At 42.6% G+C, this 18,026-nt stretch overlaps 1 protein-coding gene across 4 annotated transcripts in view; it reads left to right on the top strand.

The window, feature by feature from the left end:
- Nucleotides 1-18,026, top strand: part of TUB (TUB bipartite transcription factor) — a 240,156-nt gene that overhangs the window by 200,704 nt on the left and 21,426 nt on the right. For all 4 annotated transcript variants that reach the window (XM_053285488.1, XM_053285507.1, XM_053285495.1 and 1 more), the window contains 5 exons: nucleotides 4,797-4,961; nucleotides 8,576-8,697; nucleotides 10,664-10,855; nucleotides 12,980-13,092; nucleotides 13,552-13,666. In XM_053285488.1, the coding sequence (XP_053141463.1) occupies nucleotides 4,797-4,961; nucleotides 8,576-8,697; nucleotides 10,664-10,855; nucleotides 12,980-13,092; nucleotides 13,552-13,666 (707 nt within the window). The remainder of the gene's footprint in view (nucleotides 1-4,796; nucleotides 4,962-8,575; nucleotides 8,698-10,663; nucleotides 10,856-12,979; nucleotides 13,093-13,551; nucleotides 13,667-18,026) is intronic.

Below are 18,026 nucleotides of genomic sequence, written 5' to 3'. Positions count from 1 at the left end.
CTATGTCACTGCTTGGAATATATTCTAGTATTTCAGAAAGACAGTTAAAATTAGAAAAAGAGAGCAAGAAACTCCCAGTGAGCCTTAATACTAAAGATTTCACACTGATTCAAAGACAAACTCACCATTAATAGTCATATTATTAAGACATCACATTTAACTCACTTATCACAAGAAGCAAAGTAAGAGCCTCATTCCCTCACAATTGTTTATCAGATTAGATGGCCGACATCCTGACTAAGAAAGTGAGGATGCAGCATGGGACTGTGTCCTTGCAGCCAGAGACTTCCCCATTTGCATAGCATGTGTGAGCAGTGGGGAGGCATCTTCTCTGTCTCCTCAATGCCTTTCAAAAATATTCCCCTGAGCGTCACATATTCCGCAGGGACATATATTTTTGAAAGGCACAGAAAGCACTTCTGAGATAGAGAAGATAAGTGAAAATCGCTCCCTTTAGCACACACTTCAGAAATGGGATAGCCTCCATCTGTGTTAGGAGCAGTCTTCTGCTGTGGTATTCCATATGTCAGCAAGTGTGTATAGATGGTGTTTTTAATGTTGCTGTAGCTACACTGGTTGACATCCAGACTAATTTTGTGCATGCCAAACACAATTGCATGTGCATTTGGGGTGTGTGTGTGTCTTCTCCAGTCCTCTGTTCTTTCTGCAGCTCTCAGTGCCTCCTCCTGGAAATGTATCCTTGAGGGTTCCACAGTTCTCAGGGACATATTTTCACGAGACAAAGCTGGCTACAGAATGAAGAGAGAATTGACACAAACCATTCTTCCTCCATTGCACACACTCAATGTTTTTGGTATGTGTAATATTTAGTCTGAATGTCAGCCATTGTCTTTCTCCAAAAAACTATCCACTCCCTAGAATTCCTCTTTATGTTAAATTGGGTATAGTCTGTTTGAAACCTGGACTATGACTGCAGGATGAGAACTTGAATACAGATTTTATTCATTTCAAGTGGCTTATAGCTAGACTGTTTTATTCAAAGAACCTTGAAATGCTTCTTTCTCACAGAGCAACGAATGCATATGCCTGATGCTTGTGATCATTTCCCTTTTAAAGAGGAAAGAAGAATTTCCTAATCGGGCATGCCACACATAGAGGTGCATGTGTGTGCCATCCAGGACAGGCATGTGCCAACAGGTTTGACGTCAAATGTGTTTGATGTCGAACCTGTTCGGTTCAATGGGTTGGGGTCGAACTGAACCATCCCATTCGGTCTGACCCCAGACCGAACACCCCTTGACTGTTCAGGGAGTTCGCAGACTGTTTTTTGTTTGTTTGTTTTTAAATATTTTTTTTTAAAAAAATTACCTACCCCCTTCGGTGGAGTTGTTGGAGGTGGCGGGGCAGTATGTGGAGATTCCCCCCTCCCCCAGCCCTTTTTGCTACCACCGGCAGAACCAGCCAGCTCTTGGCAATGGCCATTTTGGAGGTCCTGCACCTGCACAATTGGCCTCTGTGTGGCCAGGGTCATGCAGAGGCCAATTGCAGGCGCGGCAGCCTCCAAAATGGCTGCTGCTCCAAACGGGGAAGGTCCAAAAAAGGCCAATGAGCCAGCCAGTTTGGCTTGTGGCAGCAGAAAGAGAGGCCGGCGGGGGGAGGGGAACCAAAGGGGGTAAATTAAATTTCTTTTTTTATTTTTAAAAAAATTTCACAACCCCCCCCCCCGACTGGATGGGGTGGGGTTTGAGGGGGTGCTGGACAGAACTAGCCCAGTCCATTTCAAGTCCGATCCAGACTCAAACCGAACCAGGCCAGCTGGTTCCGTGCACACCCCTAATCCAGGGCATGTGTATGCATTGTGTGACATGCACCTGCTCTTCCACTATGCATAGAAGATTCTTTGCTTAATGGTTTAGGTGTTAAATCACTCCTACTAATTGCTATACCACAAGCCAGTGACCCATTCTTTCTGCTGTTCTTTCTCTGAGGAATAGCCAATAAAAAGAAGGCACTTCAAGGAAGCTACCAGGGAAAATTGCATTGCAAAATATTGATTAGCTCCCGTGGCTACTTTGCTTCATTAGTTACTTGCAGAATTTATGGTGGCTGTAGCACCTGAAATGGTTTCCTTTAAAAAGTGTTCCTGTGTAGATTCTGCAGGTTCATTCTAGCAATGTGCTGTTCAGGTTAAGATGCTTTTGTGCCATGCACTTATATTAGTTGTGCAAAATTAAAACAGGCATCTGCTGAAACTCACAGTAATATTTTTTTAAAAACCCACTTTCCATAAATATGTGTGAGAATGGATTAAATTTCTATTCACAGAAAAAAATAAAATGAATGAAGCAAATTAATGTTAGTAATTGAGGAAGGAATTATGTAATATTTGCCCAGTTCTGATTGATTTTTTTTTCTGTTTGTGATCAACATTTTTATGATTAATAACTTCGTGGGAGTTAATAACTTCGTGGGAGAAGTTATTAAAATGTTGACATTTTGCAATAATAGCCAATTGCACATTAGTAATGGTTTCCAGTTCCCATCTCCATTAATTAGTCATGAACCTCATAGAATAGAAAGCATGCAGGCTGTTGTGTAATAAGAGTAATAATAATATAGTTCATACAAAAGTGAATTTTTATGTGGCTAACAAAGAAGTGTACACTGGCGTAAAATCTTAACATCTATATATATAATTCTCCTGGGTGTGCCCAGGAAAAATGCATCCCGGCAGCCCAGCTGATTGGCTGGGCTGTGGGGGCGCCTGATTGGTCCTGGCGCACACCCAGGAGAATTCGCTGGCTGGGCGGCTGCGGAGGCAAGGCGGTGGGCCCAGCGCGGCGGCGGCAGGCCAGGCCGCGGCGGCGGGGCCCAGCGAGGTGGCGGGCTGCGGCGGCAGAGGCAGGGCAAGGCGGCGGGTCCAGCCCGGAGGTGGTGGGCCAGGCCGCGGCAGCGGGGCCCAGCGAGCGGCGGGCCCAGCGAGGCGGCGGCGGGGGGTCTGGCCGCGAGGGCGGGGTTGGGGGCCTGACCCAGGATGACGGTGGCGAAGGTGAGCTGGGCCCAACTAGAGGCACAGATGCTCTGTGCCCGGGCCCACTAGTGGACTTGAAATGTGTTTAAGATCTTATTTTGATAACATGCTATCGTAGCAAAAATAAAATTGTCTTAAAGAGTGAATGAACTATTATCTCTGTAGTTTGATTCCAAAGAGTGGATGAACTATTATCTCTGTAGTTTGATTCCAATCCGTAGCCTCATTGTTGGTCCTTATTATGGCCTGCTAATTCATTTATAGTGCATCTTTTTCAGTTGCATCTTTTACCCAAGAGCTATTTCTCACACATTGATGGCTAGCTATAACAGGCATTCATTATATTACCATCATTGGGTCAGGCCTCTTTCTCACTGTAATATGTTTGTGCTGCTCCTGTTTTTCAGAGGGACATGCATGGGAAAACTACCCAATAGATTGTACCCCGTGACTGCAAACATGGATGGGACCAAGCCAATTCGTTTAGAAAGCAATTTATTAATCTAGGAGCCAAATAGCACCCCAAAACAAGTGCTTTTCAGTGCAGTCCTATTTGTGTTTGTTTACTCAGAAGCAAGTCCCTCTGAGTGCAACAGGGCTTACTGCCAAGTAAATCTTATTTACCCCTGATAACCTGGCAAAGAGGCAACTTTTAACGGGGTGATTCTCTTTGTTTAGCAGGGGGAGAGTAACTGGCCCTATCCACCCGCAGCACAGTACCTCCAGTGACTGTTGCTGTTGTCTGTCTTATGTTTCTTTTTAGACTGTGAGCCCTTTTGGGACGGGGATCCATCTTATTTATGTATTATTTCTATAATATAATATATTATATTACTATACTATACTATATATATTAATATAATATATTATTATACTATAGTATGATACATGTATTATTTACTACATTGTTTTTAATTCATTGATACTTTTGATACTATAGTTACAGGGTGCAGCTATTTATTTCCCCCAGTAATGCACCAAGAAAAGGGCTTTCTTTTCTGGTGCATTATAGGGCGAGACCAGGCAAAGAAAGGCAGAGATTTTAAACACTGTTGCTGCAGGCGGCCGATATCTTCACAGAAGCTGGATCTTCACTAAAGATAAGCTCCTCACCCCCACATCCTGCTGCATTGAGTTGATAGTGATCATCAATCGATGCAGTCCAGGCTATTGACTGTATAGTGAGCTCGATGAGAGAATGATTAGGATTGGGATCGGCTCAATAATCCATGGCAGCCCTAATCCTCAGTCATGATTCCTGCCTGTCTTGGACCTGAGTGTGGTCGAATCCAAAAGCATGGATGCCTATTTCTTGCCATCACATGTTTCCCGTTTATGATTTTCTGTGTCCCATACAGGTGGCAGAGATAATCACACTGTTGGCTGCAGTGTTAGAGCAGTGGTCATTGCTAGCGTGGCCACTTTGGCCATCCCGAGGTTTGCAAACTTGGGTCCTCTAATGTTGTTGGCCTACAACTCCCATCATCCCCAGCCACAATAACAAAGGCCCAGGTTTGTGAATCCCTGCTGTAAGGCATGCTTAGTCCTCCTCTATCATTGCTGTCAACGCCATTCTAGATCACAAGGTTTTTGTTTTGTTTTGTTTTTGGCAAAAAGATTGTGGGTCAAACCTCTGGCAAAGAATTGCATTTTTCTTGCTTGAAAACTATAAGTGAAGACGGTTTCCAGATTTGATTTCTTAGACAAATTGTGGTTGAAGAATGCACAGTGTTTGCTTTTTATACTTCTTTTTAACAGTGACCTGGGTTGTTTTTTTAAAAAAAATTTTTTTGCTGTTTGCCAGGAATTGACGGTCCAGCTGCTTTTCAAGATGATGTGCAAGAAATAGGAAGCCAGGTTCAAATTCTTACTGTTGGAGAGACTTGCCCAGATGAGGATGATGGCGATACAATGGCTAGCAGTCAGCAACTAGGCAAACAGGATCTTCGAGTAACAATGCAGAAAAAAGGTGGGTAATGTGGTGAAAGAAACCTGCTGATTGTCTAGGCTATTTGTTCTGCAGTTTATGGTTGCAACTCACCTAACCTGGCTCTGAACTAACAGCTGAATTATAAAATGCCCCCAAAAGAACCCAGATCAGGTCTATGCTGATAAGGCCAAACTTGGTCCACAGCAGTTCTCACTGAGTTCTGTAGGCTAAAGTAATCTGGCTGTAATCTGAGATGTAGTGAAAGTTGGTTCTCACTCCAGTCATGGAGATTGCCTGAGTAGGGGGCAGATTGGTGTCCCCGAGGGCATTCTTACTTTCTTCAATATAAGTAAAATGCTGCTGTTGAAGACAACATTGCACTGAGGTAAAGTTCTGCCTATCACCCTTAGATATTGTGTGGCCTGCTTACCACAACAGGGGACCCTGTGGAAGGGGGAGTAATGATCTTCCCTCCTGTTCTGAAGGCAGTTGCTTCAGGGGATTTACCAATACTGGTGACTATTTCCTGCCTCTTAAAATAACAGATCTGGGAAGTGAGGAAGTTTTCAGGGCTTGGAGGCCATCTTCAGTTTGAGGGGAAAGGGACAGGTTTAGAAGAAGAGGACTCTCTCTGCCCCTCTTGTGCCTGAAGCGGTTGTTTCAGTGATGGATGAGAGGGTGGGAAGTGGAGCGCAAGTAAGAGACTAGAATTGGTAAAAGGACTGGGATCCTCCATCTTTCCTTCTCTCCCACACATCAAACTTGATGAGCCTCTAGCTGTTCTTTTAAAATGAAATATAATCACTGACATGATTTTGGTAAAAGCTGTCATAATTTCCATAGTTTAACATAATTCCTTAAAAAAAATTCAAGTCTTGGATTATTGTATCTCAAATGCATTATATTAATTTTAAAATACAATCTGACATTTTCATTTGCTTCTTCCTACCATGTTTCTTGAAGAGAAAGACCAGTAATCCTGTTAGGAATGACACACTTGAGGCCCAAAGTGACAGTTTGTGGGAAATTGTTGCGTGAGAACACGGAGACTTAGCTGCAGGATTTCTCTTAACATCAGTGGATTAGTCATGTGACCTTTCTTAATACCAGTGGATTATATCATGTCCTAAAAGGATCGAAAATATCAGATAAACAGGTTTCAACTGTCTGGGGGAGAGGGGCAGTCTGGGGAATATTTCTATCAATAAGCTGGGTTTGCCAACCTGATAGGCAAGGAGGGTCTTTGGTAGTCCTAGCCATCCTTGTGGATATTTAGAATATGGGCAGCTCTTCCAGTGCCTCCCAGTTTGATATTAATTGGAAGTTATAAGCCTTAGAAGGCAATTATTGAGATGCCTGGCAGAAGAATCCTGTACCAATATCCCTTCGAACTGCTTGGCCTCAGTTTGAACTTAATTCTGCTTAGATTGTTTGATAGAACCAGCTGTGCACTATGAGTTTGATATGAACAGAAGTGTGTTTGTTCACCAGGGAACACCCAGAAAGTCTGTTGTGTTCCGGCCAAGATTTCCTAAAGTTATGTTAAATGGATAGGTATTATCAACTGTGCAGAGAAATGCCAAATGTTTCATTTGAACCTTCTCTTCTGTCAAAATACACCATCTTCAGCATCAGTTTTTAGAGAATAGTCTGGTCTTTAGGTTTCAATATTGGTTGTTGGTGAATAGAGTCAAAAGAACAGGACAGCCATTCCATTGCCTCTTAGTAATCACTCCCTTGCTATGATGCTGCTATCAGTGCTGTTAGTGTCACTGTAATGACATGCAAGGAAGCAGCTTTAATAGTCTTTAAGCAACCTAATGGCATTGTCATTATAGGCAAAAACCACACTGCAGTAATTCTGAGATATAAAAATGTTAACCCCTGTAAACTGCACAAAGGGAAAGTCTTTTACTGTCCCTACTCAAGCCTGTTCAGCATCTCTCCGGCTGTGGCTGGTCTAGCTTGTGTTTTCTTTTAAGATTGTGAATGCCACTTTGGGACAGGAACCATTTTCTTAGTTGTTATGTAAACCACTTTGAGAAGTTTTTTGTATTGAAATGCACGTATAAATAATGCAGAATTCGGAGGACGGAGCAAGAGCTGAGCCCTCGCAGAGAGGCTACTGCAGAACTCAGCCAAGGGCTTGTCCTGTAGCCAAGTGTGCAATTTTCAGTGGTCTCCCCTCCCATCAAATGTACTGTACTTTTTTGGCTTCCAGAAATGTGTCCATGAGGGTTGCTCCCCCTCCCACCTTATGTACCCTCAGCTGTGAGACAAGCCTTTGGCTGAGTTCTTCAGCAGCCTCTCTGCAAGGGCGCAGCTCTTGCTTCACTCTCCTATTGCTGTGGAAAATGTCAGCCAGTAATAATAGAGAGATAAAGTCTCGTATTTTGCACAACATTGAAAGCGGTAGTCTGAGGTGTATGTACAGTATTTATTCTATTTTAAAAGCATATCTGTCATTCTTTGGTTAAAAAATTCCAAGATTGTATACCAAGATTGTATTTCCCAGCATTTCCCAACATCCAGCCTAAATTTGCTTGACTGAAAGTTGAAAGAATATTTCTTCTTGCACTTGCACTTTGATCGCGGTTGATTTAAAAAACACCTGAAGATGTTGTTTAGTGTTTAAGGTTCTGTGCTAAGAAAGCTAAAACACAAGCCCTAAGTTCTCTTCAGTGTCTATATCTCTAATAAGGAGCAGGTATTGTATGGGGGAGGAAATGCCCACAGCACTTTTTTTATCATGAGTTTTCATCTGTTTTAGAGAGAACATGTAGGATGGGGAAGTGTGAAGAGTGTGATACTATACTGGAGTTCCATGCAGGTTTGGACCTCTGGTCTGTCTCATTCAACATTTTGCCTGCTGGATCCCCTCCTTGCTGCCCCATCACCACATAATCATCTGGGAGGCAGAACATCTGAACACACTTATACAGGAAACTCTGGAATGTATAGTACTTGAGAGCGCATGTCTCATAGGATGGCACACTGTCTCTTGAAACTGAAGTCCAAGAATTGATTTGTTTGTTTTTGGCATAATAGGCCCTAAAGTGGCTTATAGAATTCTCTCATTCTTACTGGTGTTTCCTATGCACAGGCTGACAGAATGACAGAGTTGACAGAATGTACTAACTGAGTAGCAGCAGGAAAGAAGAACAAGCACCATAATAATCAGGGACATGGAGATTCCATTATCAGAAGGAGCTGTTCCTGGTGATAGGGTTTTCTGGCCTCAGAAAATATGGGAACAAATGGGCTGCTAGGCCTTTGGTCTCCAGAGTACATGGTTGAATTGACACCAGATCCCAGGAAGAGAGAGCAGTGTCTAAGAGGCATTTGTCACTCATGTATAATTAATACTGCCATGTCTGACTATAAATACATCAGACAGCCAGAAACTTTGGAGCTTAAACAAAGGGACCTAATACAGATAGGGCCTTTTGTGGGGTGAAGGGGGGCAGGCCCTGTGAAAAAACTGGGGCCAGAGCAATGACACTCAAGTCAGAGGTATGCTGTCTCTGAAAACCACAGAATTATGGAGATAGAAAGGGTCAAAATAGCAAACAAGGTGTGGGTTCAAATTGAGGATCATCAACAAGAATCCATAGTAATCACATTTTTCTATGAATGTGATGGGTATCTTTCAGGTATTTCAAGTAGCATGAATTTTGATGAAGAGGAAGACGAGGATGATGAAGACAGTTCAAGTTCCTCCCAGTTAAACAGTAATACCCGGCCAGGTTCTGCGACAAGCAAGAAATCTAACAAGGTGAGACACCTGGAGCAGGGGACCAAACCATGGTTGATATGTACCTTGATGGCTTTGTATAGCTTGCAAGAGCAGACTTTCTTAACTTAAGCTGTCCCATCAGTTTCCTTTTAAAAACCTCTAGAGCAAATGCCTCTATACTTTCCCTGCTCTGTTTGCGCTGTTACCTGGACAACTTTACAGCTAGGAAGTTTTTCCTGAAAACCAAACTAAATTTGCTTCTGAAGTTGAAAACATCATTTTCTATCTTACTCTTTCCAGATGATTAAAAATATCCCAGGAGGTTGTTTTTGTCTCTTGTCAGGAACTCTAATCCCAGCACTAGGAGCATGTTATCCCATCCCATGTGGATCGAAGGGTGGAGTTGGAGAAATACTATTTCTGCAGGAATTAAACTGTACTCCTTTCACTTTCCCCCTAAATCAGCATTTTACCCATTCATTCTTATAATTACAGTATTTGGCTACTGGGTATTGCAGTGGTGGTATTGCTGTGGCTGAATACTGTGGTAGTTTTGCAATTTCCCAGGACTTAATTGTGAAGTATTTTATATTTACAGGAAGTGTTGGCTCACTGAAGGCAAGTGAGTTGGCAGATAAATGTACTACTCTTTAAAAGTATACACTATGGTGCTTCTTCTTTCTGCTTCTTAGTTTTGCCTGTTCCACACTGTTACATATTTCTCTAAAATAATGTAGTTAGTACTAGGATTGCACGGAACAAATGTGGACACAAAATCCATATTCTACAGATCTGGTATAAATGGCAGTAGGCACCGTTTTATTCAAAAGGCCTTGATTATGTCATCCTTGGAGAGGCAACTGGAGATGAATGCATAATAGGGCTGTTCAGGAGCCATGTGCATTCTAGACTGGCATTGTGAGAGTTCTACAAGCAAGGGAGGAGTGGTGGGGAAGTAGTCGTTTGTGAGCTGTGTATGGAGGCAGGAGGTGCATGGAGTGCTTTCCCTCCACCTCACTCTGGAGCTGGGTACAAGTTCTGGACTCACTGCTGCTGCCTGACTCCATATCCAGCTCACAAATGACAATTTTCCCCCTCCTACCTTGCATTTCATGGGAACACAGGAAGCTGCCATATACTGAGTCAAACCATAGATCCATCTAACTCAGTATTGTCTACACAAACTGGCAGCGGCTTCTGTGGCCTGAAAAGTGTGGCCTGAAAAGTGTGGTGTTGGGTTTTTATTTAAAAGTTACACACTTTTTCCTCTGTGGATACCAAAGAGAAACTTCAGCAGTGCCATTGTGCCTACCTTGAGCCCTCATCAGCTTGAGTGACCTGACTTTTTCATCTACCATTTCAAAAACATGAGCCAGTGTGGTTTAGTGGTTAAAGTGTTGGACTATGACCAGGGAGACCTGAATTCAAATCCCCATTCAGACATGGAACTCACTAGGTGACCCTGGACCAGTCATTTATCTCTCAGCCTAACCTATCACAGGGTTGTTGTGAGGAGAAATATAACCACATATACCTCTTTGGGCTCCTTGAAGGAAAAGATCAATATAAAGATCAATATAAAAAAGAGCCCCTGGTGGCGCAGTGGTAAAACTGCCGCCCTGTAACCAGAAGGTTACAAGTTCGATCCTGACCAGGGGCTCAAGGTTGACTCAGCCTTCCATCCTTCCGAGGTCGGTAAAATGAGTACCCAGAATGTTGGGGGCAATATGCTAAAATCATTGTAAACCGCTTAGAGAGCTCCGGCTATAGAGCGGTATATAAATGTAAGTGCTATTGCTATTGCTATTGCTATAAAGGTAAATTAATAAAATAATTCCAATATCCTCAATATATTGCATGATCTTTGTGTGCCTTGAGCCCCTACCACTTGGCACCCAGGGCAGGTGCCCCTCTTCTCCCACCCTAGATGCTCATTTATTGTCAAAATGATCTGATCCTGCTGCTTTGTGTTTTAAATACATGGTAGTATTTCTTTCTCTTCCAGGAAACAGCCTCAGGGCCCAGCCCTTCAACAAACAACCCTGTAATAGACGTTGATGACCTGGAGGAGTTTGCCGTGAGACCTGCTCCTCAGGGTGTTACTGTCAAATGCCGGATCACAAGAGACAAGAAGGGAATGGACCGTGGAATGTACCCTACTTATTACCTCCATTTAGAAAGAGAGGATGGCAAAAAGGTCTTCCAACTTCTCTTGCTTGTTGTGTATGAAATGGTGGCCCGGTGGTGGTGGGGGACACAGGGGGACCGCTCCAAGCAGAAGTATAATTTGCATAGTTGTAGATATGGAGAAATCTGTGTGTGCATCTTTGGGATCTTCCTTCTAAAACTTCCCTATCATCAGAGCACATGTAATTCAGAGCAGGATCTGTAAACAGAAAGAATGGCTGAGCAATATTTGGATATTGGCATGCTGTAGAGATCATCTCTTCTGTGTCATACGTGATTGACAGTCGTGTAAGTGATCATTGAACTGCCATTTAAATAGCAGCATTCCAGTCCTGGGCTTGCACAGGTTTTGTTTACCCCATTCAAAAATTTTAATCAAATATTTTCCCTGTGCTAGAATACCACAAGGCAGGCCATGAACAGAGGAGACTGCTTTATTAACTGCACCCGAGCGGAGAGATTTTGATAGTCCTTTTTCAAAAGCTGTAGCCATATTGCAACCCTGAGCAATATACGTATATTCTAAAAGTGAATTAATGGACAGAAGGGAGAACTGGAATGAGGAGTGGCCTCTTAACCTTCACATATGAGTGGTTAGATATCATACGGTCAAGACATCAAGAATGCACTGTGGTTGCCACTGAAAATCCCTTCAATCCCTCCATGTTGCTGGCATTTTGAATTGGCTTCCCATTGTAGATGGTCAGATTGCTTGTAAGTACATATACACCAACATCATCAGACCAAGGAAAGGCAGCTCTGATAACGGAGACTTCACCACATTAGTGGCCAATCCTTGTGGAAGCCAACTCCAGATACTGCAGCAGCTACATGAAGCTATGATCATGCAGAAATTCTTTTCAGTGGTACCAGTAGCATTTGGATTAGACCAGACATCGAAAGACTCTTGTTTTTTGTTTTTGTTTTGGCTGCTTCCAGGGAATTAGGAAGATAACCATGCTGAGCATTCTATTGAAATCGTGACTGAAATAACATGACCACAGGGTCATTTTTAGTTGATCATTTGAATGTTCTGATAATATACCATGGATGTGGTGGGCTCAAAGTGCAGAATCATTTGTGTATAACACTGAATTGTAGACTGTCTTATAACTTGATACTAGGGATGTGCATGAGCCGTTCACGCAGGCAGGGTGAGGAGCGGTTCCCTTAAGGAGCAGGTAAGCAGGTCCTTACCTGCTCCACTGCCACCCCACCACTTTTCCAGGTCCGGCGTTTGCTCGAGCAAAGGCCACGCACAGCTGTGGTGCTGTTCCTTGTAGGCTGTACGTGACTTCAGCATGCACACGGCTGACGCTTGAGCAAGTACCACGTGGAGAAAAGTGGTGGGGCAGCAGCGGAGCAGATAAGGGCCTGCTTACCTGCTCCTTAAGGGAGCCACTCCCCACCCTGCTGAACCAGTTCAGCTGTGGGTGCCCAAGCCAGTTCGGCGCTTCCCAAAGGAGGCACTGAACCAGCTCGTGCACATCCCTACATGGTACAGTTGTTATCCATCTGGAAGGCCCAATATAGGCTTGAAAGGCATTTTTAAAAATAAATATGAGAAATGTAAATGTGCTTTCTGGTCAATACTAACATGCATAAAGCTCAGTGATGTATTCAGTGCACAGTTATTATCATACACATCTTGCTGGTTTAGCTTGCATTCTCTTGCTTTTGTTTTTTAAAAATCATGTTTTTGGTCAATTAATATATAAGACTTGAGAGAAAAAATGTAGCATTTATCCCTTACGAGGCTGTAGCAATTCTTTTGGTATTTCCTTTGTCCTTAGAAAATGTTGTGCTTGGTGTGTCTTTTCATGTTGGGCACCATACCCTTGTGACCTGAACTGGCATCTGCTTTCCTCTCGCAGGAAGGGGACTGTTCAAGATGGAATTAAACATTTAACAAAGTAGCCTAGGTTTAATTATTTAAATCATAAATAATGGATAAAAGAGAGGAGTAGCTTGTTTCCTTGGCTGGTTTTTAAAAACCCATTTTTGCTAACTCTCATTTTGACCTTTGGCATTTTTGCTCATGACATTAAACCACAAGAAAATTAGCCTTGGTTCTCTTTTTCTAATGATGCTGTCAGATGCTGCTTAGTGTGTGACATTTTCTTCAATTGCTTAGGTATTTTTGTTAGCTGGGAGGAAGCGAAAGAAGAGCAAAACCTCAAATTACCTCATCTCCATAGACCCAACAGACCTGTCACGAGGAGGAGAGAGCTTCATTGGAAAACTGAGGTAAATATTTAGATGTTTGAAGTAGATCGTCGGAACATCAAATAGGCAGTTGGGAAGTCAGAATACTAGTGGCAGCTTTTGGAAGTGAGACCCTTGATTGTTTGTTTGCAAAATTACGACTCCTAGTTCTATTCCTGCTTAGTGATATTCTATATTAGTTTGCTCTTAAAAGAAAAGTCCCCATTTACAAATCAATTTGCACAGTCACCATTCCTTATCTTCTGTAGTGAGGGCTGTCAGAAGAATTCCTTATACAGATTTGTACCTCTCTTATCATATCCTGCCTATCAGAGCTCTAATGTTACATGGGACACTATCAGATGGCCAAGTATCATATTATTGTTATTGTTGTTGTTTTACATTCTGTGAATGCTTGAGGGTTTGGATCATGATAATGGTTAAGGTAGCTCAGTCTTTACTGGACGGTTGAATTAATGTACTGTCTTTCCTCCCCAATAGATCAAACCTCATGGGGACTAAGTTTACAGTTTATGATAATGGAGTAAACCCAATGAAAACAACACTGAGTTTAGAGGCAAGCAATTTACGCCAGGAGCTAGCTGCTATTTGCTATGTAAGTACTATTCATAAACCAAGTAAGCAAAGATGTTAATAACCATAATAATAAAGCCTCGCCTTTATATTATCCTCCAACACATTTCAGACTGAATTTCTGTCACTTGCTTAGTTAGTTTCCTTTATTCCCTAAATCAGGGCCACATGTGGCCCCTGTAGTCCTACCTGACAGCCACCTGGGACAGAAGCTTGAGAGTAGTGCTGCCTGGTCAATGCTGCTCTCCGGCTTCCCTCCCAGGCCCTCTAGTCGGATTATCATGCTCCCAGGTGGCTTGGGGTGAAATCATAGGCTGAGGACAGTCATCCCTGCACTAAGTCAATAGCTGGGCCTCTCTTGTTAATAGACCACAGTTTGATGCTTTAGATCAGAGATAGCAATTTCTGATGTAAAAGCAGAATAAATGAGAGTAATAATGGATTCATCCTGACTATAAGACACAGGACATCTACATTAATTTGTTAATGATAGTGAAGATTCTTGAGATGAGTCATCCAACTAAGCATAAAAGCACTGTGTGGCAGAGTATTCCCAAGATTGCATTGCCCTCGAACGGCCCTCTTCCATTTTAGTCCTGGGTTTCCCTTAAGCAAAAGCAACTCACTGAAATGATCATCTGATATACAAGATGCCAAATGCTCAGATCTGCGTGCTACATGCTCTTAGCTAGTGCTGATCACATGCCCATTTTGCTGTGCTTGGGTCAAGCAAACTGCTGATTCTGCTGTGCTTCTGAGTCATCCAGCCAGTTTTGAGTTGCACAAAAAAAGGTCAAAGGTTGGCAGTAATTCCACAAATGATTGCCAGATATATGGAATAACAGGCCTGGAGAGAACCACTAGTCAAAATTTAATTTATAAAATGAGAAGGGCTTGCTGGGGAGGCCTTAAACCTGCCTTTAAATCATTTCCTCTAGCTTGGACTCCATTGACCCTAATCTCAAATTTATGGGACCTGGCTGACATGCTTCTAGGGTAAAAGAAATGTACTTGGCACATGATCAAAGACAGCCTCTTCTTTCACATGTTCCTAGGTTCAACCCTGATATTTAAAATAAGCTTGAGGACTAAATACCTCTCAGATTTACCCAATCCTCTGTCCTAAAACAGGATCCTTATACTAAAATTTGCTGCCTCCAGTCCAGATCAGTAACAGAAAGCAAAAGGAAACTAGGACCTCCTCACCGCATGTCAGAGTAACTCAAGAAGTATTTGAGTAAAACAATTCCAATGTCTTTAAGCCACACACTGCACCTCCAATTCATAACATTTTGTAGCTAGTGAGTGGCCTTTGGAAAGATTCCTTTGAGTACATGTTGGAATGTGTCCTGAGTAGAGCATGCTCCAGGATCCAGCTAACCAGGATTCTCTGCAAGAAAGCTGCATAACTGAATGATCCATTCTAAGCAAAAATATACTGGCATGTTTGTATCTATAGGAAACGTTCCAAAAGTCATCCACTGTTGTTGTATCAGAACTGTGCCCCGCCCCGCCCCGCAGTCATACTTGCTAAAACCTAGTCTTGTGCACCTTCCATTCCTTCATTAAGAGCCAAGCCCCTGAAAGGCTTTTAACAGAGATCAGACACTAGTGATGCTACTGGTCATTAATAAATCTGCAGCTGCATCTAATGGTCACTGTTAGAACTGCAGTACTAATGCAAATAGTTTAGAAGAGAGATCTCAGCCAGGTAGTTGGAAAACATAGCTGTCGGCTAGAAGGAAGAACATACTGTTGTTGATCTTGAACCAATTACATGCAATTCAGTTTGTATACAACTTGGACTTGGAGCTCCATTCATAATCCACAAGCTTGGCTGCAACCATCAGCCTTTCAGCGGAAGTATGTATAGCAGAGTATAAAAAATATGATTATTTTTAAAATATGAAAACAGATTATGAAATTGAATTATGAAATTGTAACTGTGCTTAACTGTAGTATTAAGCCAGAAGTTGGCTACTAGCAGGCACTTGACTAAATATGGCAACTGCTTGACAATACAAGGAAGAGAAAAGGAGAAATAAATGCCAAAGGAGAAGCTATCCCAGTTTAATATCTTTTCCACCGTTTCTGCTGCCCTTTTCTCCCCACTGCAGTGAATAGAGGAGGGGGGCATGTGATCCCCTCCTTTGCAGCCCCCGAGTATGTCTCACTCTCTCTCCAGGGCTTTCATAGATATTGTGTGAACACAGTTGTTCGAAGGTATGGCCATTGCATACTGTTATGCAACTGCATTCGCACAATAGTTTGGCTGTTAAGAACATAAGATAAGATGGCACAAGGCCCATCTAGTCCAGCATTCTGTTTCACACAGTGGCCCACCAGATGCCTCTGGGTAGCCCACCGGCAAGAGGTATGTGCATGCCCTCTCTCCTGCTGTCGCTCCCCTGCAGCTGGCATTGAGAGGCATCATGCCTCTGAGGCCTGAGATGGCCCACAGTCACCAGACTAGTAGCCATTGATAGACCTGTCCACCATGAATCTGTCTAAGCCATTTTTAAAGCCATCCAAGCTGGTGACCATCACCACATCCCATGGCAAAGAATTCCATAGATTAATTATCCGCTTTGTGAAAAAGTACTTTCTCTTGTCAGTCCTAAATTCCCCGATTTGTAGTTTCATGGGGTGACCCATGGTTCTAGTGTTGTGAGAAAGGGAGAAAAAGTTATCTCTGTCCACCCTCTCCACTCCATGCATAATTGTATATACCTCGATCATGTCTCCCCTTAATCACCTCTTTTCCAAGGTAAAGAGCCTCAGATGCTGTAGCCTAGCCTCATAAGGAAGGTGCTCCAGGCCCCTGATCATTTTGGTTGTCCTCTTCTGCACCTTTTCCAGTTCTACAACATCCTTCTTAAGATACAGTGACCAAAGATGTACGCAGTACTCCAGATGTGGCTGCACCATAGATTTGTATAAGGGCATTATAATATTAGCATTTTTATTTTCAATCCCCAATATGCATCACTTTACACTTGCTTACACTGAACCACATTTGCCATTTTGTCGCCCACCCACCCAGTTTGGAGAGATCTTTTTGGAGCTCCTCACAATCCGTTGTGGATTTCACTACCCTAAATAGTTTAGTGTCATCTGCAAATTTGGCCGCTTCGCTGCTTACCCCAACTTCTAGATCATTTATGAACAAGTTAAAGAGCACTGGTCCCAGTACAGATCCCTGGGGGACCCCACTTCCTACCTACTTCCATTGTGAAAACTGTCCATTTATTCCTACTCTCTGTTTCCTGTCCTTCAACCAGTTACTGATTGACACATGAATCTGTCCCCTGATTCCATGACTGCTAAGTTTACTCAAGAGCTTTTGGTGAGGAACTTTGTCAAAAGCTGTTCCGCAAGAGGACTCTTGTGCAACTGCATCACTGCTATGTTTCTGACCCATGCAGCAGTGCAGACGGCACACCTACTGCCTGTATATAGGTGAAACTTGGAAAATTATTACATGGAACCAAGAAGACAAGGATTGTAGAATAGAACAATATCGGACCTCTGAAAAGTATACAGTGTACTGTGCTTGATTGGCCAGCAAACTCGCCTGACCTGACCCCATAGAGAATCTATGGGGCATTGCCGAGAGAAGGATGAGAGACATGAGACAACAATGCAGAATTGCTGAAGGCCGCTAATGAAGCATCCTGGTCTTCCATAACACCTCATCAGTGCCACAGGCTGATAGCATCCATGCCACGCCGCATTGAGGCAGTAATTGCTGCAAAAGGGGCCCAAACCAAGTACTGAATACATATGCATGCTTATACTTTTCAGAGGTCCGATATTGTTCTATTCTACAATCCTTGTCTTCTTGGTTCCATGTAATATTCTAATTTTCTGGGATTGTGGATTTGGGGTTTTCATGAGCTGTACGCCATGATCATCACAATTATAACAAATTAAGGCTTGACTTATCTCGCTTTGCATGTAATGCGTCTGTCTCATATATCAGTTTCACCTTTTAATTTGCATTACTGAAATTAATGGACTTTTGCACGATATTCTAATTTTCCGAGTTTCACCTTTATTACTGTTCTGTGTGTGGGCCAGTGTTATTAGTATTAGACTTGCTGATAGATGTTACATCTATCTCAGAACTGAATGGTAGGCAAAGCTGAACTGTCTTCACATTTATTTATTTAATACTGGCCGAAGGCCTGTCGAAACTGTTGAACAGAATAACAAGGAAGGGTTTTGTGTATAGAAAACATTAAAACAAGTTTATAAACAACAATAAAATCAATATTAAAACCATTACAGTGAAACAGAACATAGCAATAACAATATAATCAAACATTTATAATCTTCACACTATGTGTTTCATGTTTTCTCTTTTTGCTATGTGCAAGATA

Source organism: Hemicordylus capensis, chromosome 1 (genome assembly GCF_027244095.1).
Source record: "Hemicordylus capensis ecotype Gifberg chromosome 1, rHemCap1.1.pri, whole genome shotgun sequence".
NCBI classification, from domain to species: Eukaryota; Metazoa; Chordata; class Lepidosauria; order Squamata; family Cordylidae; genus Hemicordylus; species Hemicordylus capensis.
This window is presented reverse-complemented; position numbering and strand designations above follow the sequence as displayed.